This window comes from Fundulus heteroclitus, chromosome 1, assembly GCF_011125445.2.
Source record: "Fundulus heteroclitus isolate FHET01 chromosome 1, MU-UCD_Fhet_4.1, whole genome shotgun sequence".
Lineage (NCBI taxonomy): Eukaryota > Metazoa > Chordata > Actinopteri > Cyprinodontiformes > Fundulidae > Fundulus > Fundulus heteroclitus.
The window spans coordinates 34,806,623-34,830,555 of record NC_046361.1 but is presented as its reverse complement, the minus strand read 5'-3'; the positions used below and the strand labels follow the sequence as shown (position 1 = coordinate 34,830,555).

The window sequence follows — 23,933 nt, the reverse complement described above, 5'->3', positions numbered from 1 at the left end:
CCACGACAAACTTTAGACATTTTAACATAATGTTCTCATTAAAGAATTAATAATTAAGACATTGTTTCTCATTAAATGTTTAAGAGGAGGTAGTCCCCGCACAAAGCAAGAAAAAGAATACTGTTTAAACCCAGATGTCATGAGAAAAAGAAAGTTTCTTCTGAAAAACTAAGTACATCCTGCGATCAAATAGCTTCTAGAACCACCTTTAGCAGCAATAATTTGAAGGCTTCCTTGTTTTCTCATTATTCATTATAATTATTATTTGTTCATGAACAGCTCCCTTAAGGTCTCATCACAGCATCTTGATTATCTTCTTCTTCAGCCAATTTTCTAAGCAGTTCTTTGTCATATTGTCAAGAAAGGAAATCTGTCTATCATTTTATGTTTCATTTTTTTTTTACATAGCTGGACATAACACAACCTCAGATGTACTAAAAAAGCAACACAAAATGAACATGTTTCATTTTTTTAAATCAAGATGTAGGCTAAATTGTGTGAAAATCTGAAATGCGTGACATGAATGAGGAGCTTGTAGAACCACCTTTAACAACGACAATTTATCAGTTTCCTGTGGCCGTCGTTTAATCCCTCAGCCCAACATCCCAATAAAGTTGATGTCTGGTCTTTGTCTGGACTGTTTCAACTCCTGAATCCTTTCTGCTTTCAGTCATTCTGGTGTAGATGTGTTTCTCGGATTAGGATCGTTGTCCTCTGGGTGACCTAATTACAATAGTTGGTTTAAACCGTTGGACTCATGGCTTCACGCTAGTCTCTAAAACACTTTGGGTAAATGGAAGAGTTGATGGTCGACTCAGGGAAAGCTAAATGTTCTGGTCCAAAACGAGCCCAAACTATTATGCCCCCCACCACCATGCTTAAAACTTGAAATTAGGCATTTGCGTCAATATACTGTGTATCTTTTTTTTTTTTTTTTTTTTTTTTTTTTACCATCATAACCAAACATCTCGAATGTGGTCTTGCCTGGTTGACGAATATTTTACAAGAAGCCTTTTTTTTTATTTTATTTAGATAAAGCTTTGCAAACCTAACTTGTGCTGCCATACAGTCATTTTGAGACTGCATTGTCAAGGGATTTACCAGTTAACATGCTAGTGGAGACCTGTGTGTTCTGATATTGAGCTGCTGGGTGTTGTTTCGCTGAGTGGTCTGACCTGGGAGTGAACTGGCAGTGAAGTTTAATCCTGGGAAGATGGAAGCTGTTTGAAATGTTCTCTCCATCTGTGAATTTTCTTTCTTTACACTACCCTTGTTAAACCGATCAATGCCGAGCTCGGTCCGAGCTTGGATCAGTTAACCAAGCCGAGCTTGGTTCTGACGACCGTTTACACATCATGCTATCTCGGTTCCTTGGTTTCCTCGCCTCCTATTGATGATCTGCGGTACTGCTGTTCTCTAGGCTTCAAGGAGGAAATCAAGCAAGTAAAAATGGCGGCCCCCGTAGCATTCAGGAAGTTATGCTTGGTTATATTTCGTGGTTTGCGGAGAGTCAGACAAAGACGGCAACTTTTGGTTCATTTACTTGACAGAGTCGGCTTTTGAGAAGTGGATAAGACAAATGAACATCTAATCAGGATTTACAGATGCAGGAAACAACGACAGACGCTGAGCTTCATCACAATAGGGAAGCTAGTATTTTTATGAATGTCTGAAATGTCAGGTGGCTGTAAGGAGATGACGCGGTCTGCTCATGCGCTCTTTGGTATTAGAGAACCGGGCCAGAAAAAAAACGAGCCGAGCCCACACATGGAACTGGTCTGCATTTAGAGCGGTCCGGTTGCGTCTGGCTCGAAACAGTTCAGTTTGCGTTCCATTTACACTCCATAGTTATCTCGGTTACCGAGCCGGACTGGTCTCGGCCCGGTTAAAAAGGGGTAATGTAAACGGGGTAAAAGTGTGATGATTTTCTAAAGGTTTGAAGATACCCATCTATCCTTGGCCACATTGATGTGTAGCAACAATTACCTGTGTTGGGTCATAGCTGATATCTTTCCAGCAAGGTGTCGTATTAACCAACAGCTATGTGCTAAAATTTAGCAAACTGACAAAACTCCTAATTTATGAAGGCGGACAGTTAATTAATTGTATCTCATTAGCAACGCCTGGCTGCTGCCTTTCCTCTTCATCATATGGAAGCAGAAGAAGTTTGTTAAGTTTTCCCCATGATTGAATAGTAAGCAAACTGTTTACCTTTAATCATCTCCTTGAACTCCTGCAAAAGAACCTCCTGGGTCACTTCAGCCCCTGGAGAGCCAGGAGGTCCCCGAGGGCCCGGGGGACCTGGAGGACCCGGGGGTCCAGGCTGTTGGCAGAGAAAACCGGTCTTGTTTTTAAACTGAGAACTACAATTGCTGTCATGTACAGATAATCGGTGAAAGTAGGATTCTCTTTTGGGGGACTGGAAAAGACAGCCGGGTTTACCAGAGGTCGTTTGCGCTTGCGACACTTTCCGGGGAAGTTTCCGACAGGTCTTTTGACAAAATCCATCCACGACCCAAGTGGATCCACTCTCTGGTGATCAGACGTCTGCAGGAAGGAAAAAAGGCTGTGTCACTGATTCAACCCACAGGCGGATAGATCCAACCGTTTTCTACAAATGTTTCTTGCAGTTTATGGGTTCAGGAAAGATTTTCACACACTGTCAGTGGGTAAGGGACTAGTTTCACACAGTCCATCAAACACATGCACAGGAGAGACAACCGTGCACTCTAAGATCAATTTATAGTGAAAACTGTGACCAAAACATGCTAAATCCCACACATGTATTGGAAGAACATATGGAGTCCACACAGAAAGACCCAGACTGAGATGTGATTAAGAACCTTCTTGCTATGATGCAGCAGAACTACCTACTAAGCAACAGTACTGCTCCACTATGGACACAATAAAGCTAAAAAGAGAGGATCGAGACAAAATAACCCTCTACGTTCTGTTTTTCTGTAACACAAGAGTATTTGAAACAGATTTTGCTTTAAAGAAGTGTGTAAAAAGGTCCTATTAACAAAACTAATCATTCATCTCACTGTAAAGTGATTCCCAGAGGGATGTAATGCAAAAAGAGCCTCAAAGACTAGCACACAGAGTCAGTATTGTTTCTTTTAAAACCACTTTTTGGAAAAGCGCATGCTAAGATACAATTATATGGTGCCAGACAGCAGGGAATGCTCCAACAGGGGAACCTCCTTACCTTCCCTCCTGACTCGGCAGCATAAAGGCTTTTCACACTGGCATCGGTGCCCTCCTCGTGTGCTTTCTTTTCTTTATCAATTCACACAGGAGCTTTGTTACATATAATAAATACCTCGCAAAAGTATTCTCGCACCCTTGAATCTGTATTCATTACCCTTTTCTTGAATCCTCATAAATAAGATCCTTCAGAAGCCCCTTATTTGTTAAGAGTCCACCTTGGATCTCAGTATAATTATAGCTATTCTTTAACGGTCACGGATATTTCTTAGAGAACGTTAGTGAACATCATGGAGACCAAGAAACCCACCAAGGTCATGGATAAAGTCATGGGGAAGTTAAATACAGGGTTAGGTCACAAAACCAATTCCCAGGCTTTGAAGATCATAGGAGGCTTTGCTGTTTAATTCATTATCCGAGTGTGGCACAGGAGAGCATTAATCTGACAAGCACCCAAGAGGCCCGTGGTAACTCTGGAGGAGCAGCAGAGATCCACAGCTCGGGTGGGAGAGTCTGTTCACAGGGAAACTATTAGTCGTGGACGCCATAAATGTGGCCAAATCTGATAAATGGGAGTGGCACATCAAGCTGTGGGACTGCTTATCTTCAGCAGGGACAAGGAAAACTAAAGGAGGATGGATCCAGCTACTTACAGGGCCATTTCTGAAGAAATAAACCACCTGTATTCTGCAAAAGAGACGTTGACGGTGACTGACCTTTATGCAGCACAACATCAAACGCACAGCCTGAGCTATAGTGGGATGGCTTAGCTCAAATGGCAATTCTCTGCTAGAATGGCCCAGTCAAAGTACAGACCTCTATCAACGTAGAATCTGTTGCCTAGACTAGAAAACTGCACTCCACAGATGCTCCCCATCCGAACTGACTGAGCCTTAGCTATTTTGCAAACTGCAGGAATGTGCAGGTATTTCAATCTATTGATATCTACAGATAAGCACAGTGAGGAGAAAAGGCTAAACACAAATGCATACCATCCTTTTCAGATTTTTATTCATTAAAAGTGTTGAAAACAACGCTTCGTTTTTCCTTCCACTTCGTAATTGAGCACTACTTGGTGTTTTACTATCACATAAAGTTGCTGGAAAATACATTAAAGCTTCTGGTGGTTATGTGGAAAAGGTCAAGGAAAATGTCAGCTCTTGCATTGGCTCCCTATTTGCAAAATAGGCCAGGAAGATTAATGTAAACATACATTGTTAGGTTTGTGGGGGGTTCTCCGCAAGAAAATTCCCATAAGCACCCTGCAGCTCTATGTGACGTCAATCCTGGACACCGCAGACTTCGTTTACTGTAGTTTATGATAAGCTAAAAACATCTAACAAGGCTTTTTTTCTTACTCACAGACAGAACAGTGTTTTCTTGTTTTTTAATGCTTACGTAAGTCCTGGGAAAATAACAGATCTCTAATAAAGACGCGGTAAATATATACAGAATGTGGATATATATGGATAATTTAAACAGTCGCTGTTTTTTTTATAGCTCTGAAATACCTCATTTATAATAAATTACAGCGGCAAAGAGACTGCAATCTGTTAGAGAGATAAGGAAGCATGAAGGCCTCTGGAAGCAACATTTTTTCATGTCCAGTGCTGCAACTGGTTTGTTTTCATTTGGGTAAAATGAGAGGTTGAACGAGTTCCAATTAAATGGAGCTCAAATTTTACCCCAACTTTCCCCCAAATGTCCAGGAGCCTTCAGCTGAGATAGAAGAGGAGATACGGACGAGCCACGGAGGTGAGCTGTCTGAAATGGAATTTGTTTAGGTTTGGCAGCAGAACACGGATCACTTATCTGCTAAACCAACATGCTCCTTTCTGCTCCGCTGAAGACGTGCCTCTTGTTGCACCGCAACAAAGTAACTCCTTGTTTGTCTTTATAATATGCTGGAGTAAAAATCTTCTCCTCTTTTTTTTCTTTTTTTTCCTTTGGTTTGTGGATTTGCAGCACTTGCTCCCTGTCTCTCACAGAAAGCAGACAAAATAAACAGATTCTGCGCCGACTGCGTGTCGAATTGGTATGTGTGTTTTTGTTGATATTTTCAAGATTGGAAATGTATAAAAAGAAGGCTGATTGGGTTAAGGATATTTTTACTTCTCCCATTGTTCTGGCAAAACTCGCTCTCATGGCTATAAAACTCTGATTATGAAGTAAATTGTTTTATTACCTCACCCGGGTTGTGTGATTTGGTCGTGGGATAAATCTGTACTTATTGGCAACCATGGTAAAGATGCGAAAAGGCCGTACAATAAAGTCATCTTTTATTGCACTAGCATAATTTCATGCTTCAAATTTTAGAAAAGATTAAGCATTTCACTTGTGTAGCGTTTCTTCAATGTTGGAAAAAAAATCAAATTTTAAGAAACATTGTTTTAGAATGATATTTGGAAAGCTTTATTGATCAGAACATTCTAGGTCAGGAATTGAGACAAGTTTGAAGAAAGGCTGGTTTTGTGACTTTTATACCATTTCTGAGCGGATTTAGCCTTTAACCTTGAATCATTACCCTACCCAAAGACCTAACTGTGGTTTTCTGGTTGAGTCCACTGGACTTTTATTTAAAATATCCTGGTACTTCAAGGAGTTCATGATGCCATTCAATCAAGGTTTCCCCCGGTGTTTAGGCCCACAGCATTATGGATCCACTGTCATACTTAACAGTGGCCATAGGTTATTTTCTAAGGGACTATTCTCAGGGTTTTTTTCACGGAAATCTTTTGTTTGTTGTTCTTTACTTCGTTTTGTCTTTGTTTTGTTTGCTTGTTTTTTTTATTGTGAAAAGCACAGTCTTCCTCTTCTATGCTTATCTGGAGGTTTTCAATAAAACTGTGGGAACTACAGGCCCACAGTATCACAGAACCTCCACCATATCTAATAGTCGGCCATAATTTTCTTTCCCACATGTTTATCCTCGAGTGTTTGTGGACAGAAAACTCGAGCTTTGTGTTCTCTGATAAAAGTGCATGGTTCCAGTTAAAGTTCCAGTATTGTGTTAAAAAGCTTCACATTTGTGATGGCAGGAGAGAAAAGGTTTTTTCTTGGCATTCCTCCTAAACAATCGGTTAACACGCAGATAGCATCTAATGGTTGTTCTTAGTAAACCAGCTCTTTAGCCACTTTTTGCTCCAGTTCTCTTGTATTGAGCGTTGAAGATTTTTACAGCTCCATTTGACATGATTTGGTTTTTTTTTGTCTTTGGACTTTTCAACCACTCTGCTCAGTCACCACTCAGCACCTTAATCAGCTCCACCTGCTGCTGCAGCCACTTAGTTTCAACTCTGCTCACCTGTCACTCTGCATATATATATATATATATATATATATATATATATATATATATATGCAGCTTTCCGCCAGAACGTCTCATCTTGTCTAGCTGCATGCACATTAGTTCCCAGTGCCTTCTCGTCACTCTGCCAGTTTGATCCTATAGACCTGTCCTCGCCCCGTCCCCCAATTTGGTTACCTCTCTCCTGTTTGATAATAAACTTTCAAACGCATTTTTGTTTTAAGAGTGAAAAGGGCAAGTGAGTGGTAGCTTTTCTCTTGAAACGATCACCAGAAATAGAAGGATTAGTACAAATCTGCCCAATTTAACTGGCCACCCCTGTTCCTTGTCTTTTCCCATTCAGAAGAGTGATAAAGGAGAAATGGTCCCCTATGTCACTTTGTACCACAGAGCAACCAATGTTAATGTACTGCTAACTTTGTGCACATTTATTCAATTTAAATGTAATAGATTTTTCTAGAATAGATTCTCTCCGCTGAAAAAGATGTAGAGGAATTAAAGGTCTGACTTTTTCCCCAAATTTTCTCTGACGCACTACTGCAATAAACGGCAAATTTATTTCAAGGCTTTTATTCTTATTTGGGTTTCCCTATGTGTTAAAATCAGCAAAGATTAGGTGTGTTTTATGAACACCAGTAGGCGTCCCTTTATGCATGCTAAATACTTTCCTTCGGTATAAAATAAGGGAAACACCTTGGAACATGATTATTGCTTTTCCAATAGTGTCTTCAGGCAAGGCAGTCACCACATGTTTTTCACCGCCCGTAGACACTGAAAATAAACTGAGAGCTCCCAGACTAAATCATATGCGGACATTTTTCTGCCAATCTAAGGCTGAACGTAGGGCCAATCTACTGACAACTTACTCTGAAATTGACCCAGAAAACGGGTTTTTTTTTATTAACAATTCAAACAAACATTTACCCCGGAGTTCTTTAGGTCTCAGCGTGGTCTATACATTTTGTTTATTGAGGCACCGTGAAAGCTCACCGTCTTCTTTTTTTTTTTTTGAAGCTGAGAGTTGGCCCACACATGCTATATTAGAAAAAAGGTTTATGCTTGCCAAGATATCAGTCATTCCCTTCAAATGCATGAAACACAACATTGTAATTAAACCATTAAACTATTCCCCTCAGGGATTTTCTGTGCTCGGGGAAGAAAGGCTATAACTAAGGTAATTATTACCTTCATTTCTGAGCTATGGAATAACAGCAAATCACTGCATAAATAATTGAATCAACAACTGGAGGAATGCTTAGCTTTTTTCCATTAAACACACCGTGTTGCTGTCTCGTCTCTACGTACCACCAGAGAAATACAAGCGCTGGTGACGGCTGGGATCACACTTACAACGTGCCAAAGAAAATTGCCTGATTCATTGTATGCAGGTGGGAGCTGGAACATCAAAGCGTGCACACATGCAGATAAAAAAAAAAAAAAAGAAACCTCTGCTGCTCGCCGTCAGAGGCTTCGGAGCTCCCACTGGCTGCTTTGGGCTGCGGTGTAAGGTGAACCGTGGATTCCCCGGCGTTCTCTTTTACATCAGCTCGAGCATGCCGTGAACAAATGAGGGGAATGCAGGTATGAAAGCTCGGGAGAGCTGATGAAGAACAGAGGTGATCTGGCTTTGATCAGCGCTGACGTGTGAGGGCCTTAAACTCGTCTCATCTGTCAGCGGCGTCGAGCGCACGCCCTCCCAGCACCGTCCGCGAGAATGTGTCAGTTATCATGTGTAAAGGTGAGAAATGTTAAGTCCTCCTGGCAGTTTTTATCCTTGATGAGGGGTGGGTTCTAAAGAATGGGCAGCACTGTGTTATCTGGTGGGAAAAGTAATCAGACTTTTACTACAGTAAACGCCTCGGTTCCAACACCACTGATGTAATCGTCTTTTATAAGAGGAGGAAGTCTGGTGAAAGAACCTCTTGTCAGATAAAACGTTATAGCCAGCAGGCAGAGGGGGGAAAAATTGCAAGATTGGTATTTCTGGAAAATACTGGATGTCAAGCTCAATTAGCTATAAGCCAAAAAGATTGGTATAAGTAAGGGATAATGCCCGACAAGGTGTCCATTATCAGAAATTAAAGGACAAAGCGGAGGCGAGAACAGATGCTTCCACAAAGCCCATTAATTTCTGATAACGGACACCTCAAAGGGCATTTTCCTGCTTATACCATGGTCTGATTTGGGTTTTGTTTTGGTGTTATTCTGATCTTCTCTTTGTTTTACCGGTTCATCAAGCAGCTCACTTCACATCCCAGCCACCAGCCACTATCCTATCAGTTTGCTTGTCACTCCCCTGTCACCAGTCAGATCTGTTCACCTTTCACCCACCAGTCACCAACCAATCAATTCGGTTCACTTTCAGTCACCACCCTTCCTTTGATTAGTTCCACCAGTTTCCTGTAATTGGTTTTCTACTCTGTTCACCTGTTCACGCCCCTATTTATGCCTGCCACTGTTCACTGTTCGGTGCCAGATTGTTACGAGCCATTCGGTGAGTCTAGTCCAGCGTTCTCTTTTTGTTTCTGCCTGTTGATCTGACCCGAATTTGCCGGATATTCTGGGCCAGCCTGACCCCTGATTTACCTGTTTTCCTCCCTGATCCGATTGCCTGCCTTTGTTGCCTGATTCTGTTCTGTCCCTGGACTAGCTGAGCCGGCCTGATCCCTTTCTGTTAATTCTGCCTGCCTGTTATTGAACATTGGATCTGTTACCCGACTCTGCTCCCGGATTCTGCTTTGGTTATTCCCGCACTTCTGTTGACCCGGCTTTTGACTTAGGACTACCTCCGACTACAAACTCTGCTCTAGCCTTTTGAGTAGATTATCTGCCTGTCATCCCGGTTTCTACCATACACCTGTTATTTAATAAACCATCTTTAAAATACATCCTGTTCTTGTCTGGCTGAATACTGGGTCCTCAGTCTCGGTTAATGACATTAAATCAATTACCAATACTCTAATGTTCGTTTTTTCACCGTTGCTCAATCGTACATTTTTCACAAGCAGCGGCTGAGAGAACTACCTAATATCTCGTTGTGACGTGTTGCCAGGATTACCAGGCTAAGGTTTGAGCCAGCGCAATAATTTAGACCAATCAGGCTATTTGACCGGAACTTCTTTATAGATGTTCTATTATACTTCTTAGCGGACACTCTGCAGCCAATCAGAATAGAGCATTCACCAAAAACCTGGAAAACTACTTGAACATTCTTTACAACAGATTCGGTAGAGTTTGTTGAAATGAGTTGTTTTCCTGGTACAAGCCGGCTTTTAAGCGTAACCCACACATGTTGAAAAGGGTTGTAGTTGAGCCTTTGGGAAGGTTGAGGCTAGCTTGCTTGATCCATCCCAAAATGAAACGTAGATGTGTATTTTAGATAATTGTCCTGTTGGAATCCCCAATTTTCAGCTGTTTGTGTATCCAAAGAAAACGTCAGTCCATCTGTCATTGCTTCAACATTTACTAAAATCTATAGCACTCAAATGGCAGTTCACTTTCACTGGGTTGCATCAGAGAAAGCTGTCAAGACAGCTTCATTTCACCTGACCTCCACCTACTCCTCTCCAGCAGAGGAATCCCCTGGAGATGCAACTCTGATCCCATAAAGCCGCGGTCTTGAATAAAACTCCTAATCACACACACAAGTACAAGTCTTAACGGGAGAGACGCGATCCAAGATGAAAAGAGCTGCGCAGATCCGTGTTGCAATGTGCAGCCGCAGCGTTAGCAGAGAGATACATAAACTGTGTTTCCATGGTGCTTCGCTGATCCTTTATGACATTAAACTTAATTACACAGAACTCTCCCAATCCCCGCTGGGCTGTCGTCTGTGAGGGATGCCTGACTCCTTCCTCCCATACGGTAGCCTACAGTAGCTGAGGAGTGCTGCCGAATGTGTAAGGGCGGAAAATAAAGGTTCCCCAACCCAAAATATAATTGTAAGCAATAAAACTACAACCAGTGATTCTGTAACTCACCTAACGTCCGCCCCCGGATTGAAAGTTGCAGCTGTAAAGCATTTTAGACATATTTCATCAATGTAGACCTAACCCTGACTCATCGCTGCTGTGTGACAGAGAGATGAACAGGAACTGCAATCAGAATTTCAATCTGGTCTTTTACAGCCATAACTTCTGATTTTACACTCAGAAACGAAATCAAAGTCCTTCCAAACTCAGAAGAAATAGGAAACATTAAGCAGGTTTAACACACAGTAAATTTACTCAAATTGAAGACGTTTTATTTATTTTTAAGAGGGATAAAATGTGATCGGAGTAAAATGTCTTCAGTTTGACTAAATTTACTCAGACAAATTTACTGTGTAAATTAGGACTGTTTCTCACACACATTTCTGCAGCGCTTAATAGATTATGAGAGTTAAATGATTGGAACTTGATGCTGAGAATATGCCACCAACCTAAAACGCTCAGCTGCTCGCACGCCACAAAACTACACTCAGGAGATTTAACGTGAAGGTACTACCACTAAACTTTCTGACCAATCTGTATAATCTGATTGAATTTGACTTTGTAAAGATCTTTGAGATGTATGTGTATATGTATGTATCGTGAATTGATTTGTACCTCAGTATAAGAAAAGGCTGTAAACGATCAAACAATCGTAAGTGTCTTGAATCCCAAGACACCAGCTTTGACGAGAGCATTTACTCTCTCTGACTCCATAGATGCTGACAGCGTGTCATCGAATTAGTTTTGTACCAAGATTGTGTATTTGAATGTAAACACCGTAGTGGGATATTTAACATGAGCGACTGGGTTTAAGTCTTATGATTGTAAACAAACTTGTAGATTGCTCTCGCCGTATAAATTAAAAGTTAGGTGGAAGAAAGGAATGGACAGGGTTTGATGTATCTTTCTTAGCAAGAGAAATCATCACTGGAACACTGACTCTAGCTTTTACTTAGTACAACATAAAAATTGACATAAAACCAACAACAGCTGTACATGCTCACTCTAAACTGTTTTCCTAAACTGTCAGCTGTGAAATTTGAATCCAGACCTTGAAGAATTAATTTTCTAAGGTTGTTAATAATGATTGTAATAAATAATCTTGAGAACTTTATTTGTAAGCCGTGACCCCAACATGGAAGCAGTTCAACGTTTGGGTTTGTTTGCTGGGAAACCTTTTTGCTGTTCTTTTGTCCGTGCTGTTTTGTCCTTTGGTCCCTTTCAAAGGGAAACAAATAGATTTATGGAAGCATTATGACAAGCTCTGAAACAACATTTAAGTTTGGACTTTGAAAGATCTGAGCAAAGTTAGTTCATTGAAACTGCCTGCGGTCGAATTTTATGTTGCAAGATTTGTTCTTCTCCGCCAAATGTTAAAAACAACTTCTGTACTTCATGAACTTTTGGATCTTCTTTGTGAAATCTCAATCGTAGATGTTTCTGACAGCCAAATAAATCAGTAGAACAATGCAACAACGCCGCATCTGTGAAGCTTTCACGTAAACAAGTTTTGTCTATCCACTGGTGACTGTTGTGGCAATCACAGCGAACAATAAAACATTTTTTTTTTTTTTTATTGTTTTATTTTTCATACTTCACGCAGGCCAGTGGGTTTAGAGGTTTTGGATTATTTGGTGAAACAGTTGTAATCATGATAGATCGTCCACATTGGGCCATGGGATTTTATTACCCGGAGAAAAAGAGCTCTTCTCTGTTTGCCGCGTTTAATGTGTTTTTCATGTAGTTTGGAGAAAATTAGGTAGAATTTATTTGAAGCAATAAAACAGGAACTATTTCCCCGGGGCGGCGTGCCACCGAAAACACAAACACAACTGTTAAAACATGTCTCTGGGGCTGCAACCAGATACTGAAACTCTACTCCTCTGCAAGGCAGCTCCTGAATTCCTCCAGCTTAACTTATCTTGTTTTCACGTCGGCGTTATGTGTTTTCCTACCTGTGCGTACACACGAGACGACATGAAACATTTAGCTGCTGATAAAGAACGCTGCGCACGGCGCTTTAGGGTTGAGCGGGATGATGGAAAGTCTTTTATAATCTCTTGTTTTTACATGGCTGTACAGCTACCCGTGCAGTCATCCATGGATGAGTTGGAAGGGCCCGACTTGGGCCCGGTGCCGCCCCGGCAGGCAGGGATCCCCAGGCCTTTTGGGATAAGGGGCGAGGGGGGGGGGGGGGGGGGGGGGGGGATCCTGTTGACCTGCGTGCATCCCAGACATGGTGCATCCACATCCATGTTCCCCATCACTGCTCTTCAAAGACACGGATTACCTCGTGGATTTGTTGGTTGCAGGAGAGCTAAATACCGTTAGGCATGCAATGTTGACTCTGCGCTGTTTTTTTCGCTATACTGTTACACAATATGAAATCCCTCTGACACCCACTGAAGTTTTCAGTCCATAAATATTTCCGGAGCACATTAGAAAATATTGTCCGACGTTACTGCCGTGAACAATGTTAGTGAGGCATGTAAAATGTGTGTACACACAGTACCTTGCCAAAGTATTGACACCCCGTGAACTTTTTCACATTTTCTCTGCAACAACTTTCATTTTTTTAATGCATTTTATTGGGATTTTAAGCCATGTAGGGGTAGAGTAGAGGTCTGCTACCCACGGCTCCAGAGCATCGAATGACTAGGTCCTCCGCAGTTACTCCTAATCACTTCAGTCAAACATTAAGTCAATATGAGCAGTGTTTATACAAAGGTAACAAAAAAGACTAACTTTACCATTCCCTTTTATCAATTCGCAAACAGTTTCTGAAGGCAATGCTCACAGTAAGCAACAATACTACAGGGATTTGTTTTTTCAGTCATTGTTTGCTTTGCTTTACATTTTTTTTTCCTTTATTTTCCATAAATTCAGAAATCTTCTCTCAACAAACGCATTTTTTCTCTCATTCTAAAAGCTGTTTTATTTTTATTTTTTGGTCTAAAATCTAAAATGCAAAATGAATTAGAAGTTGTTTTGAACAATAAACCAATTATATATAGCAGGTATTTATAAAACTTGGGAAGTTATCGTTTTTCTACGGATTATGCAGGTTAGAATGCTGACCCATGGGATAGACCAACGTAAAGTATTGCATGGAAAATGTTATATACAGGAATAAAATATGGAAATCTTGATACTGGATAATCTGGATATGAATTCAGTCGCCTTTAATCCAGTGCCCCTAAATAAAATCTAGTATACTCAGTTGCTTTCAGAAGTCCTCTCATTATGAATTACACCCATGTGTAATTTAATCTCAGTATTAATCCAGCTGCTCTGTGAAGGCCTCTAAGGTTTGTTAGAGAACATTAGAGAACAAACAGCGTCATGGAGAGCAAAGAACACCCCAGACAGACAGAGGAGAGAAAAATGTGGGGGTTTTAAAGCAGGGTTAGGGTATAAAACAATATTCTAGGCTCTGAACATCTCACAGAGCTCTGTTCAGTCGATCATCTGACAACTGAAAGAGTTTAGCACAACTGCAAAACTACGAAGATATGGCAGGCCACCTAAACTTCAAGGAGAGCAACAATCAGAGGAGCACAAATGAGGTTAATGGTAACTCTGGAGAAGATGAATGAGATCCATGAGCTCAGGTGGGAAGAACACATTGACGGGACAACTATTCATCAATAACTGCACAAATATGGCTTTTAAGGAAGAACTGCAAGAAGAAGGCCGCTTTTGAAGTCCCACTTAAAGTTAAATTTGCTACAAGTCATGTAGGGGAAACAGCAATCCTGTTAAAAAAAACTTTTCTGTTTTGGTTTACATGCAAAACATAAAAGAATAACACCAAGCACAGTAAAACCAATGGGGAATACAGCGGTGGCAGCATCATGCTGTGGGGATGCTTCTCTTCAGGAGACAGACATCGATGACGTTAAGATGAATTCTTGTTATACGCTGCAAAAGACTTGAGGCTGGATGTAGAGGTCCAAAATAACAATAAAGATACAACCAGACTTAAAATGGTTTGGCTTGGATCAAATCATCTTCATGAGTTAAAATAATCTAGTCAAAGTACAAACCTAAATCCAATTGAGAATCTTGTGGCAAGACTTGGAAACCAGTTTTTACTAGTGGTCTCTATTCAATCCGACTGAGAGATGGAAAGGAATGAGCTACTATTTTGGTTTCTGGCTGTGTAAAGGTAGAGACATTCCCTAATAGAGCTGCTCCTGTAATTGCAGCAAAAGGTGGTTTCACAGTAGGCATGGAGTCAGGGAGATGAATGCAAATGCATGCTTCACTTTTTAGGGTTTTAATTGTAAAGCAGTTTAAAAACCGTGCATCATTCTCTACTTTTGCTGGCGTATCAGACGAAGGTTTCAGTTGTGACATGACAAAATGTGGAAAAAATGTGAGGGGTTTGAATGTTACAGGACGACACTATGTTTGTTAAATCTCCAGAGAAAATCTTGGCTCTCACTTCCTATAACAAGGCAATATAAGATTAAACGATACGTGATTGCCAGCTAACATCTGTTGTCTGTGCAAATTACAGCCCTAACACGGCAGTGAGTGCCCATTTTCCCTGTGGTAGGTAAAACGAGCAGCTGAAAAGCAGTAGGATCCCCAACCATCCCAGATACGGAGTTTACCCTGTGGTCTGACTGTAGGCAGAACATCCATCTGAGCTCATCAGGGGCTCTGAATTAAGTCTGAACACTTTTCCCTTCTTTTTATTTGCAGTTTTCTTTGATGGACTGAGTTGTAAGTGCTTGACCGATGCAAACAGGCCTTCCACAGTATGTACAGTAAGCCGTATTGTTCTGTAATTTTGTAAAGATACATGTGCACATCAAGTTATCGTTAAACGCCAGAGTATTAAATTTCCCACTGCAGCCCTGAAATGGATCTATTGGCAAAAAAATGCAAAGCAAAACCACAAACCTTTTTTTTTTGTCTACATATCCATCTCATAATAAAACCTAAACTGAGAATTACAGTACATGGCAATCATTATGAATTGGATATCAGTCGTGTTTGTGCTTTTTCCTTCTTTTTTCGTGACGGCTTCAAAAGAAAAGGATTTCGCTTCACAATTTTTAAACAAGTCTGTATTTTCTTCGCTAATGTTCCTTACCTGAGCTGAAATTAAAAAAAAATAAACTCTCGCCCCACCGAAAGTATGTGAAGGCATTGGTTTTGTTTGAGAAAGACTTTTAGCTTATAGAGTAGCAGAAGGCACTCAGTGGGCCACTTTTTCAGACAGTTTTTTCATATTTGGCCATTTATAAAAAAAAACTTGAATCCAAAATAACCGAGTGAGTGAACACTGTGTCCATTCTGTTAGTAACCTAACAGCGAGAAGATTATAAACTTCAATCTATTGCTCTGGTAATATGTAATAATTGTGCAATTCTTTTCAAACACAAATCCTCAGCTGTTCCCATTCTGACCGCTAGATGTTGCTGTATCATGAACACTGCAGCTTTAAATTGAATTCTGGGAAACCTTTCTAATAAAAGACGTAAAACATACATTTTATATTTACTTTGATGGGAATATATGGGTCGCTTTTCTTCCTTCTGAGGATCCTGATATTCCTTTTTCAAACACATGAACCACTCTTTGTTTCAGCTTTTTTTTTTTTTTTCTTTTTACAAAAATCTGGCATTTAAGAAGGTTACTGTGAAATTCAAAGAATGGGCTGAAGTTTTTACACTGTAATTTGGAACATTTTTCCAACATTTCATTTCTGCTTGCAGAAACCATCCTGACCAATACTTGCTGACAATAACTTGCAACACAGACCACAGAAAAGTATTTCCGAAGATCTCTCCATTTTTCTCATGCATATTGCCAAATCTGCTAGCTTTGTTTGTGCATTCTTTTACATTTTTATCTTTTGGTTGGCAGCCGCCGCTCATAAATTACACCTAATGGCGCCTTCTTTTGATGATACCACATACCTGACTTAGTCTGGAATGCACACTTCTTGTTTAGCAAAAAATTCTCAATGCACATCAAATGTATGTGCAGGATAAAGTATTGTTCTATCATTCTGGGAAGAAACACGAACACGTCTATTTTTCTCCGAAAGCCACAAAAGACAAATCTTAGAACAGTGACTGATGCATGGGCAGAATCAGGAAAGATTAAGGGATTTCTATAAACCTGACATCAATCCAAATAAAACGGCTGCTCTGAGCCTGCTGGGTGAAAGCACAACCTTTTGGTTTATTTTGCCTGCAAATCCCAGGTGTGATGACAAAAGGCTGCTCATGGCTTTCTGTTCTTTTTACTCGTTTGCAGATGACATCATGGAGTCATTTTCACAGCGTTAAATAATCCTAACCTTTGTTGTTTTCTGACGCGCTGAAGGCGGGGTTCAACGCGATGCCACGCAGACTACGGACAGTTCACGTGCTGCGTAGTATACGAGCGGCGCGTGCTCTCACAGCGGCCCCGCTTCCTGTGGGACTCGGCCCCCGTCTCCTATGTGTGGGCTGATCCCGAAGGTCCCACACGCCGCAGCATTAATCATCACCAAGGATGAGAGAAAGGAAACAAAAACCTTTGCTTCAGGCTAAACCCTGCTATTACTCAACACGCCGGGCGTGATGTTTGACTTGACTCTCTCCATTACAGCCGTCATAGATCGACTCGCTGCTCTGAAGCAGTGACAGATTCCTCTCATCTTAAAGAGGGGCTCGCTACGAGGCCTAAATGTTTGACGTTGGGCTTTAAAAGTGTAGAATACGATGGGTTACAGAGGTCAGGCTTGTTTGAAATGTTCATAATCTCCACCAAAAAAACAACAACAGCAACAACTTCATGTCACAGAGATGGCTGCTGAGATCTGTTTCAAACGGAAAATCTCCAGAAGAATGCAGCATCCAACTGGACGCTGCTAGCGGCCCATACACGGGATTGGTCAGATAGACATGCCACCATTAGGACTGTTTTCCACTGGCCACAAAGGGGAAAAATGTAAATGCGGAGGGTAAATGTTCGACTGCTTGGAGAACACAAATGACTGGCCAAGACAGCCACAAATGGATGGGCTGCTTTCCACCTAAGAGGCCTGAGAGACGTGTGAGCTAAGTGTAAACTTACTAACTAACATTGGAAAAGCAAGTTTACCACTTTTCATTGTGCGTGCTTAATTCTTTGTGACAGAAAGTCTGGCTGTGCTGCACTTCTGCATTAAAACCACAAACTTCATTTTAGTTTAATAGGATTTTATGGGAAGGACCAACACAATATATTCCCTTAAATCCCAGTTCACCATTAATCAATACATGGTTTATAACATAGTTTAGAAATAAAAATAACACCATGGTTACTCTGGAGGAGCTGCAGAGACCCACAGCTCAGGAGGGAGGAAGAATCTGTCGATAGTTATTGTTCCTGTTGCTTGCTCTCCATGACTAGAAGAACGCCACAAGGCGTAAAAAGTCCCGTTTGCGCATTGCTACAAACTACGCAGTGGAAGAAAGGTGGCTCCACTCAGACTTGAGCTAATGGTAAAACGCTATGCAGGGTGGAAATAACACCCTGCTCACACACAGTGAGCAGCCTGCTGTGGGGACGGTTTAGCAGGAAAGGGAGCGCTGATCAGAGTTGATGGAAAGATTGAAGGAGCTAAATCCAAAGCAATCCCAGAAGAGAAGTTGCTAGAGGCCGCAGAAGGCTGGAGACTGGGGTGGAGATTCGCCTTTCAGCAGGACAACAAACCCTAAACATACATCCAGGACTACGATAGAATGGTGTAGAGGGCCTGCTCAGCACACCTGAGCCAAGCCAACGGGTCATTAGCGGGTCTCTGTAGAGCCAGGTTACCTGTTGAGGGAGTAATTCAGTCATTTGAATCAGCTGCACTGAAGTAATGAGAAATATAAAACCCGTAGGGCGCTGGCCCCTTGGAGATGGACGCCCCCAGGCTTAAATCAAAGCATACTGCTGTGTTGGAATGGCCCATTCAAAGTCCAAACCTCTTCCCAGAGGATAATTTTTTTATCGTAAGACTCTAACATACCAACTCAGGGATGCTGTCTGTTTAATTTAGTTTGAGCTATTTTGCAAAGAACAATTGGTGAAGATGTCAGTTTCTAGATGTACAAAGCTGCTACACTGCAAAAACAGAACTAGAAATAAGTAAAATATTCTTTAAAATTAGTGTATTTGTCCTTGATTTGAGCAGGTAAATAAGATGCTTTGCCAATGGAATAAGATTTTTGCACTTAAAATACGAACAATTCATCTCCATCTGCTTATTTTAAGTGCAGGATGTGTAATTATCTTATTTTAGGGGTCAAAATACTCATTCCGTTGGCAGATATTCTTGTTTACCGGCTCAAATCAAGGATTAAAACTCTAACTTTAAGAACATTTTACTTATTTTTAGATCCGTTTTTGCAGTGTAGAGACATGATCGTAAAGACTTGCATCTGTAACTTCTGCAAAAGATGCTTCTACAAAGCAGTCACTCAGGGGCGCTGGATACGAACGCACCCTGCACCTTTTTTTTTTATCTCAACGTGAAGTAAATGTCAAAAACCAAGCATCATTTCTTTCTGTTCTCAATTATGTGCTGCTTTGTGTTGGCCTGCTTCATAAAATCCCAATAAAATACAATCAGCCGGAGGCTCTAAGGCAACAAAATGTGTCTGAAAACTACTTCAAGGTGCTGCGACTTCGCCCCAAAACGGTGATTATATCATTAAAGTCTGATTGTGGAAAATGAGATGAAAAGAAAAGGAGGGAGGAGCCCGGGCCTAATCCTCGCCGAGGTGTCCCCTTTCAGGGCCCTTTCCACGGGGCTTTGTGAGGGGCTTACATGGCACGGTGCCCCCGGTTTTCAGGGCCACGGCCGCTCCTATCGGATGTCCCAGACACAGCGGAGGCAGACTGGGCCTGAGCTTGACAGAATCAATGCGCTGAGAAACAACATCGCCACAGGTCTTTTTAATATCTGCCCACCTAACTTTCCTACATCACAGCCTGCGAGGCATCGTGGGGAGAACGGACCGGGCGGATAGGGGTGGTAAGGGGATAGGGTTTGAAAAGATACCGTGCAGGACGTAGCGCAGAGGTGAGACGTAGCGCTGAGGTTCAATCTTCAGCCGGCTGCAAGGGGCTGACATAAGGTCATCCTTCATAGCTGCTGCTTTTACAGGGCTAACCAAGTCAAATAAACAGGGCCAGGCCACAGCCACCTACAAAGTGTTCTTAAAGATACAAAGGAGACCTCACTGTGTGGTTTCAGGCTGGGAGGGGGGGGTTACCGCGAGACGTGACATCTCGTATACAGGGCAGCGAGAGTTGCCAGCATAATGGGTGGGCTGAAAGCAAAATAAATACCAATGCTGGAAACCATCAGGAATATGCAACACCAACAAGAAAAACAATAATATGAAGTCGGAGGCGAGACCGTTGCTCCGATTTTTTTAAAACTCGAGAAAAAATACTGATTTCATGTTCTCCTCTTATGTAAAGTCACAACCTTTAATGCATTTTAAAAGGGTTTTCCTCAATAGATTGACAAAACGTAGCACATCACTGTGAAGGAGAAGTAAAATTGTAACTTTTTTTGTGAACCACGTTATATTTGGTTTACAAATAAAGATGTGTAAAATGCGGTGTGCGTCAGTCCCACCTGAACCAACAAACTGTCTTTCTTTTCTAGCCTTTTAGGGAATCTCTTCACCAGCTCAGCGCATCTCAAAACTGCAGTTCTCACCTATTGTTCTTTGTAAACTTTCTCAAGCTCAGTCAGATTGAATGGAGAGTGTCTGTGAACGTAAACGTCTAACTCTTGCAACAGATTTCCAATTGGGTTTAGGTCTGGACATAAAAAACGTCTGCCGTGCCGCCTCAGCTCTAGGCTACTGCAGCTCCTCCAGAGTCACCGCACACTTCCTGGCTGCTTCTCTGATCAATGCTCACCTTTCCATCTTTTAGTAGATTTGCAGTTGTCCCATTTTATGTCCATCTTTGGATGGCTGACTGAACAGTGTTCCTTCAGATAATTATAGTTTGGGATACTATTTATAACCTCATGTTCCTCCCTTAAATCAAACACAGATAGACTCTACTTTGGGAACCTCATTGGTATCACTGGATTAATTTGGGGGACCAGACTAAAGGTGGATAAGTAAAACCTCTTTAGAACATTAGCGCTTACTCTAAGCTACTTTGTGTTGGTCTATCCCATAAAATCCCAATGAAATAAATTACAGTTTGCAGCATATAGTACATGTCACTGTAGTCACTGTATCTAATGAACTAATGAACTATTTTCATCCTCCCTTTCTCACTGCAAATGAACACATTTTTTTTTATCTTGTTCAGTTTTGTTAATGACATCCCGATTGATATCTTATCTAAACCACATCCTGATTTGTTGACACGGGCTGGAGAATCAGCGGAAGACACCCAGAGGGTGCGCTAATAGACAGACGTCCACATTCCTCGCATTCCTGCGCTGGTCGTCGCGTTCACGGATTCACACGTTTTTTTTGTCCGTCACACTCTCTTAAGCTTGACCTGGTGGGGCACACCTGTCCTGTGATGATTTAGCCTCTTGGTGCACTTTGCTTCCTCTCGGCAGACCTTCACATCTGCAGGCTAACCTCAGATTAAGCCTTGCAAACGCGTTTTTCCACATTCTGTCATGGTAGAGGTAGAAATTTATAAGTAATTTACTAAGATTTCATTGAGGACTAACACAAAGTCCTGCATAGTTTTGATCCCTTTTCACTGCAATACTTTGCAGCAAGACTTTCCAGCTGTATTCCTGCCAGTTTTGAAGATTTAGATACTGACAAGGTGGACATCTGCGTTTGTCTCTTGTCCTCTGCAGCCTCTAACTAAGTTTTGGTTTCCAATTTTCTCCTCCCTGCGAGAGATCAGTGTCCCCAAAGCCTGATACTGCCACCACAATGTTTCACAAAAGGCGTGCTGTGTGTAGAGGAATTTACAGTTTTGACTTTTTCACCACAAATAATGTTTTGCCTGGAGAACAAAATGTTTACTTTTGGTTTCTTCTGCCCAGAGCATGCTCTTCCATGTTTGCTGTGTCCACCTATATCGCTGGTGGACTTTTTTTTTTTTTTTTTTTTTTGGCCTTGGCTTTCTTCTTGACCCTGTTCCTTAAATGCTCGACTTCTGAAGGGAGCTGGTTGCGCTTGGTTTTATTTAGGAGTAGGGAGTAAAAGGGGGTCTAAGTACAAGCGCAAACCACACGTTTCAATTCAATTCAATTCAATTCAATTTTATTTATATAGCGCCAAATCATGAAACATGTCATCTCAAGGCACTTTACAAAATCAAGTTCAATCATATTATACAGATTGGTCAAAAATGTCCTATATAAGGAAACCAGTTGATTGCATCAAAGTCCCGACAAGCAGCATTCACTCCTGGGGAACCGTAGAGCCACAGGGAGAGTCGTCTGCATTGTACATGGCTTTGCTGCAATCCCTCATACTGAGCAAGCATGAAGCGACAGTGCGAAGAAAAACTCCCCATTAACGGGAAGGAAAAACCTCCGGCAGAACCGGGCTCAGTATGAACGGTCATCTGCCTCGACCGACTGGGGGTTACAGAAGACAGAGCAGAGACACAACAAGAGAAACAAAAAAGCACAGAAGCACACATTGATCTAGTAATCTGTTCTACATTAGATGGTAGTAGCGGGTGATCTATTCTCTGGATGATGTCACAGGCTTGTATGTGGAAGAAAATCATGCCAAACTATGTATTTTATCATTTCCCTTTACAGATACATGGCGTAGGTGCATCAAGTAAAATCAACTGGCATTTGTTGATGTGATTTGACGAAAATGTAAGCAGCACTGCAAGGAGTTCTGGTCCCTACCTTGATGCCTCCGCCGACCTCCTCGCTGTTGGATAGAGTCACATTGAACGCCTCTGTGTGTTGGGGCGCAGCCTCCTTTGGCCTCTTTCTCTCCTTCCTGGCTTCCACTCCGTCCAGAAGGATGCACTGAGTCCAAAACACGGCAGCCACCACAGCCAGAGGCCCAGCCCCGCACCTCATTTTCACACTTCAAATCCGCACCGAAGGGGCCTGGCGGAGAATCTTTCAGGGCTTTTGAGGACCGGTAGAGTTGTCTGACAGCGGAGGAAGATGCTCACGAGGCTCACCGAGCTTCAGGATGTCCTTTCCCCACAAAGTTCTCAAGACTGAGTGGTGCTGCTGCGTTCCTCCCCTCTTGATGAGATCCCAGCCAGCACAGCCTTGCAGGGGCACTGTTCGGTCTAGCCAGACAGCCGAGGAGGCTTACTCAACTATGAAATGTGTGAAGCAGAATGGTCCAGGGGAATGACAGAGCTGCGCAGAACTGACAGCAAATAAAGCCATTAGTGAGATTTTTCACGCTTTCTGCTCTGTTGGGGGGGAGGTGAGGTGTTTGAGGGAGGGTGAGGGGTGGGTGGGGGGGTAAAGGAGTAGAGAGAGAGAGAGAGAGAGAGGAGGGGTGTCCAAAGCAGAGGGTGGGCTGTGAGAGCTGCTGGAGATGGATGGTTAAGTTCTCTGTTTTCCCTCCTGCTGGTTTTTACACAAAGAAGAAGTTCCAGGCTGCAACAAAGTGGTGTTGTGTCTGGAAAAGCTGCAAGATCCAAACAAATCAGTTTCCTAAAAAAAGAAAAAAGGAAAAAAAAAAAAAAGAAAAAGAAAAAAGCTCAGATTAGTTACTTTAAGGTTCAGACGTGCTATTTTTGGAGCTTCTTCTCCTTCCCCTTGAAGTCTCTCCTGTCTCCTTCCACAATGAACTCAACAGGTAGCAGATGCCTGATGTCGTTCAGGTGCTGCTCACAGCTCCAACCAGTCTCAGGGTCTGCCTCAGGGTCTGCTGGGCTGCTTTCTGCCTGCTCCGCTGCACTCCCTGTCCTTTTTTTTTTTTTTTTTTTTTGGTCCAGTCTGAGTCTCTCCTTTGCTCTGAGCCTACAGGAGGGCTCACATTGGCGTTTTATCATCTCCCATTCTCCCTCCCCCCCTGCCCCAGTCTGTCTCTCTCTCTCTCTCTCTCTCTCTCTTGCTTTGCTTTGCTTTGCCTCTCTCTGTTGGCAACCCTACAAGCTTATTCGGCTCTGCTTTATCTCATAGATGAAATGCTCGAGCAGAGCAGGCTCTTTGACAGACAATAAAGTTGTGTGTGTTGCTTGTATGAATTATTGTAGCTGTCATTTTGGCTCAGTATTAAGCTCACTCTTCCAAACGCTCGTGTTTAGATCTGAGCTAGAAATAGAAACAAACTTGTGCTTTTCTGGTGACCTTAAGAAGCAAACTTTTGGAGATCGTTGTTTGGAAGAGCTGCCAGAGGATTTTAGATGGTGGCACATTCCCCCTCTACCCGCTTATTTGTTTTTTAATCCCTGATGCTCAGAGAGAATGCTTCATTTTCAAGAGAAAATATAAACAGTTTATAAATGTATGTATATAATATCTCATCTTCATAAAT

General features: G+C 41.9%; 1 protein-coding gene across 1 annotated transcript in view; it reads right to left on the bottom strand.

The window, feature by feature from the left end:
• Nucleotides 1–23,021, bottom strand: part of c1qtnf12 (C1q and TNF related 12) — a 31,905-nt gene extending 8,884 nt beyond the window's left edge. Inside the window, exons 1-3 of the mRNA XM_012863508.3 lie at nt 22,331–23,021; nt 2,443–2,547; nt 2,212–2,323 (exon numbers count right to left, since the gene is read on the bottom strand). Of these exons, the coding sequence (XP_012718962.1) occupies nt 2,212–2,323; nt 2,443–2,547; nt 22,331–22,510 (397 nt within the window). The 5' untranslated portion in view covers nt 22,511–23,021. The remainder of the gene's footprint in view (nt 1–2,211; nt 2,324–2,442; nt 2,548–22,330) is intronic.
• Between the last annotated feature and the right edge of the window lie 912 nt (nt 23,022–23,933).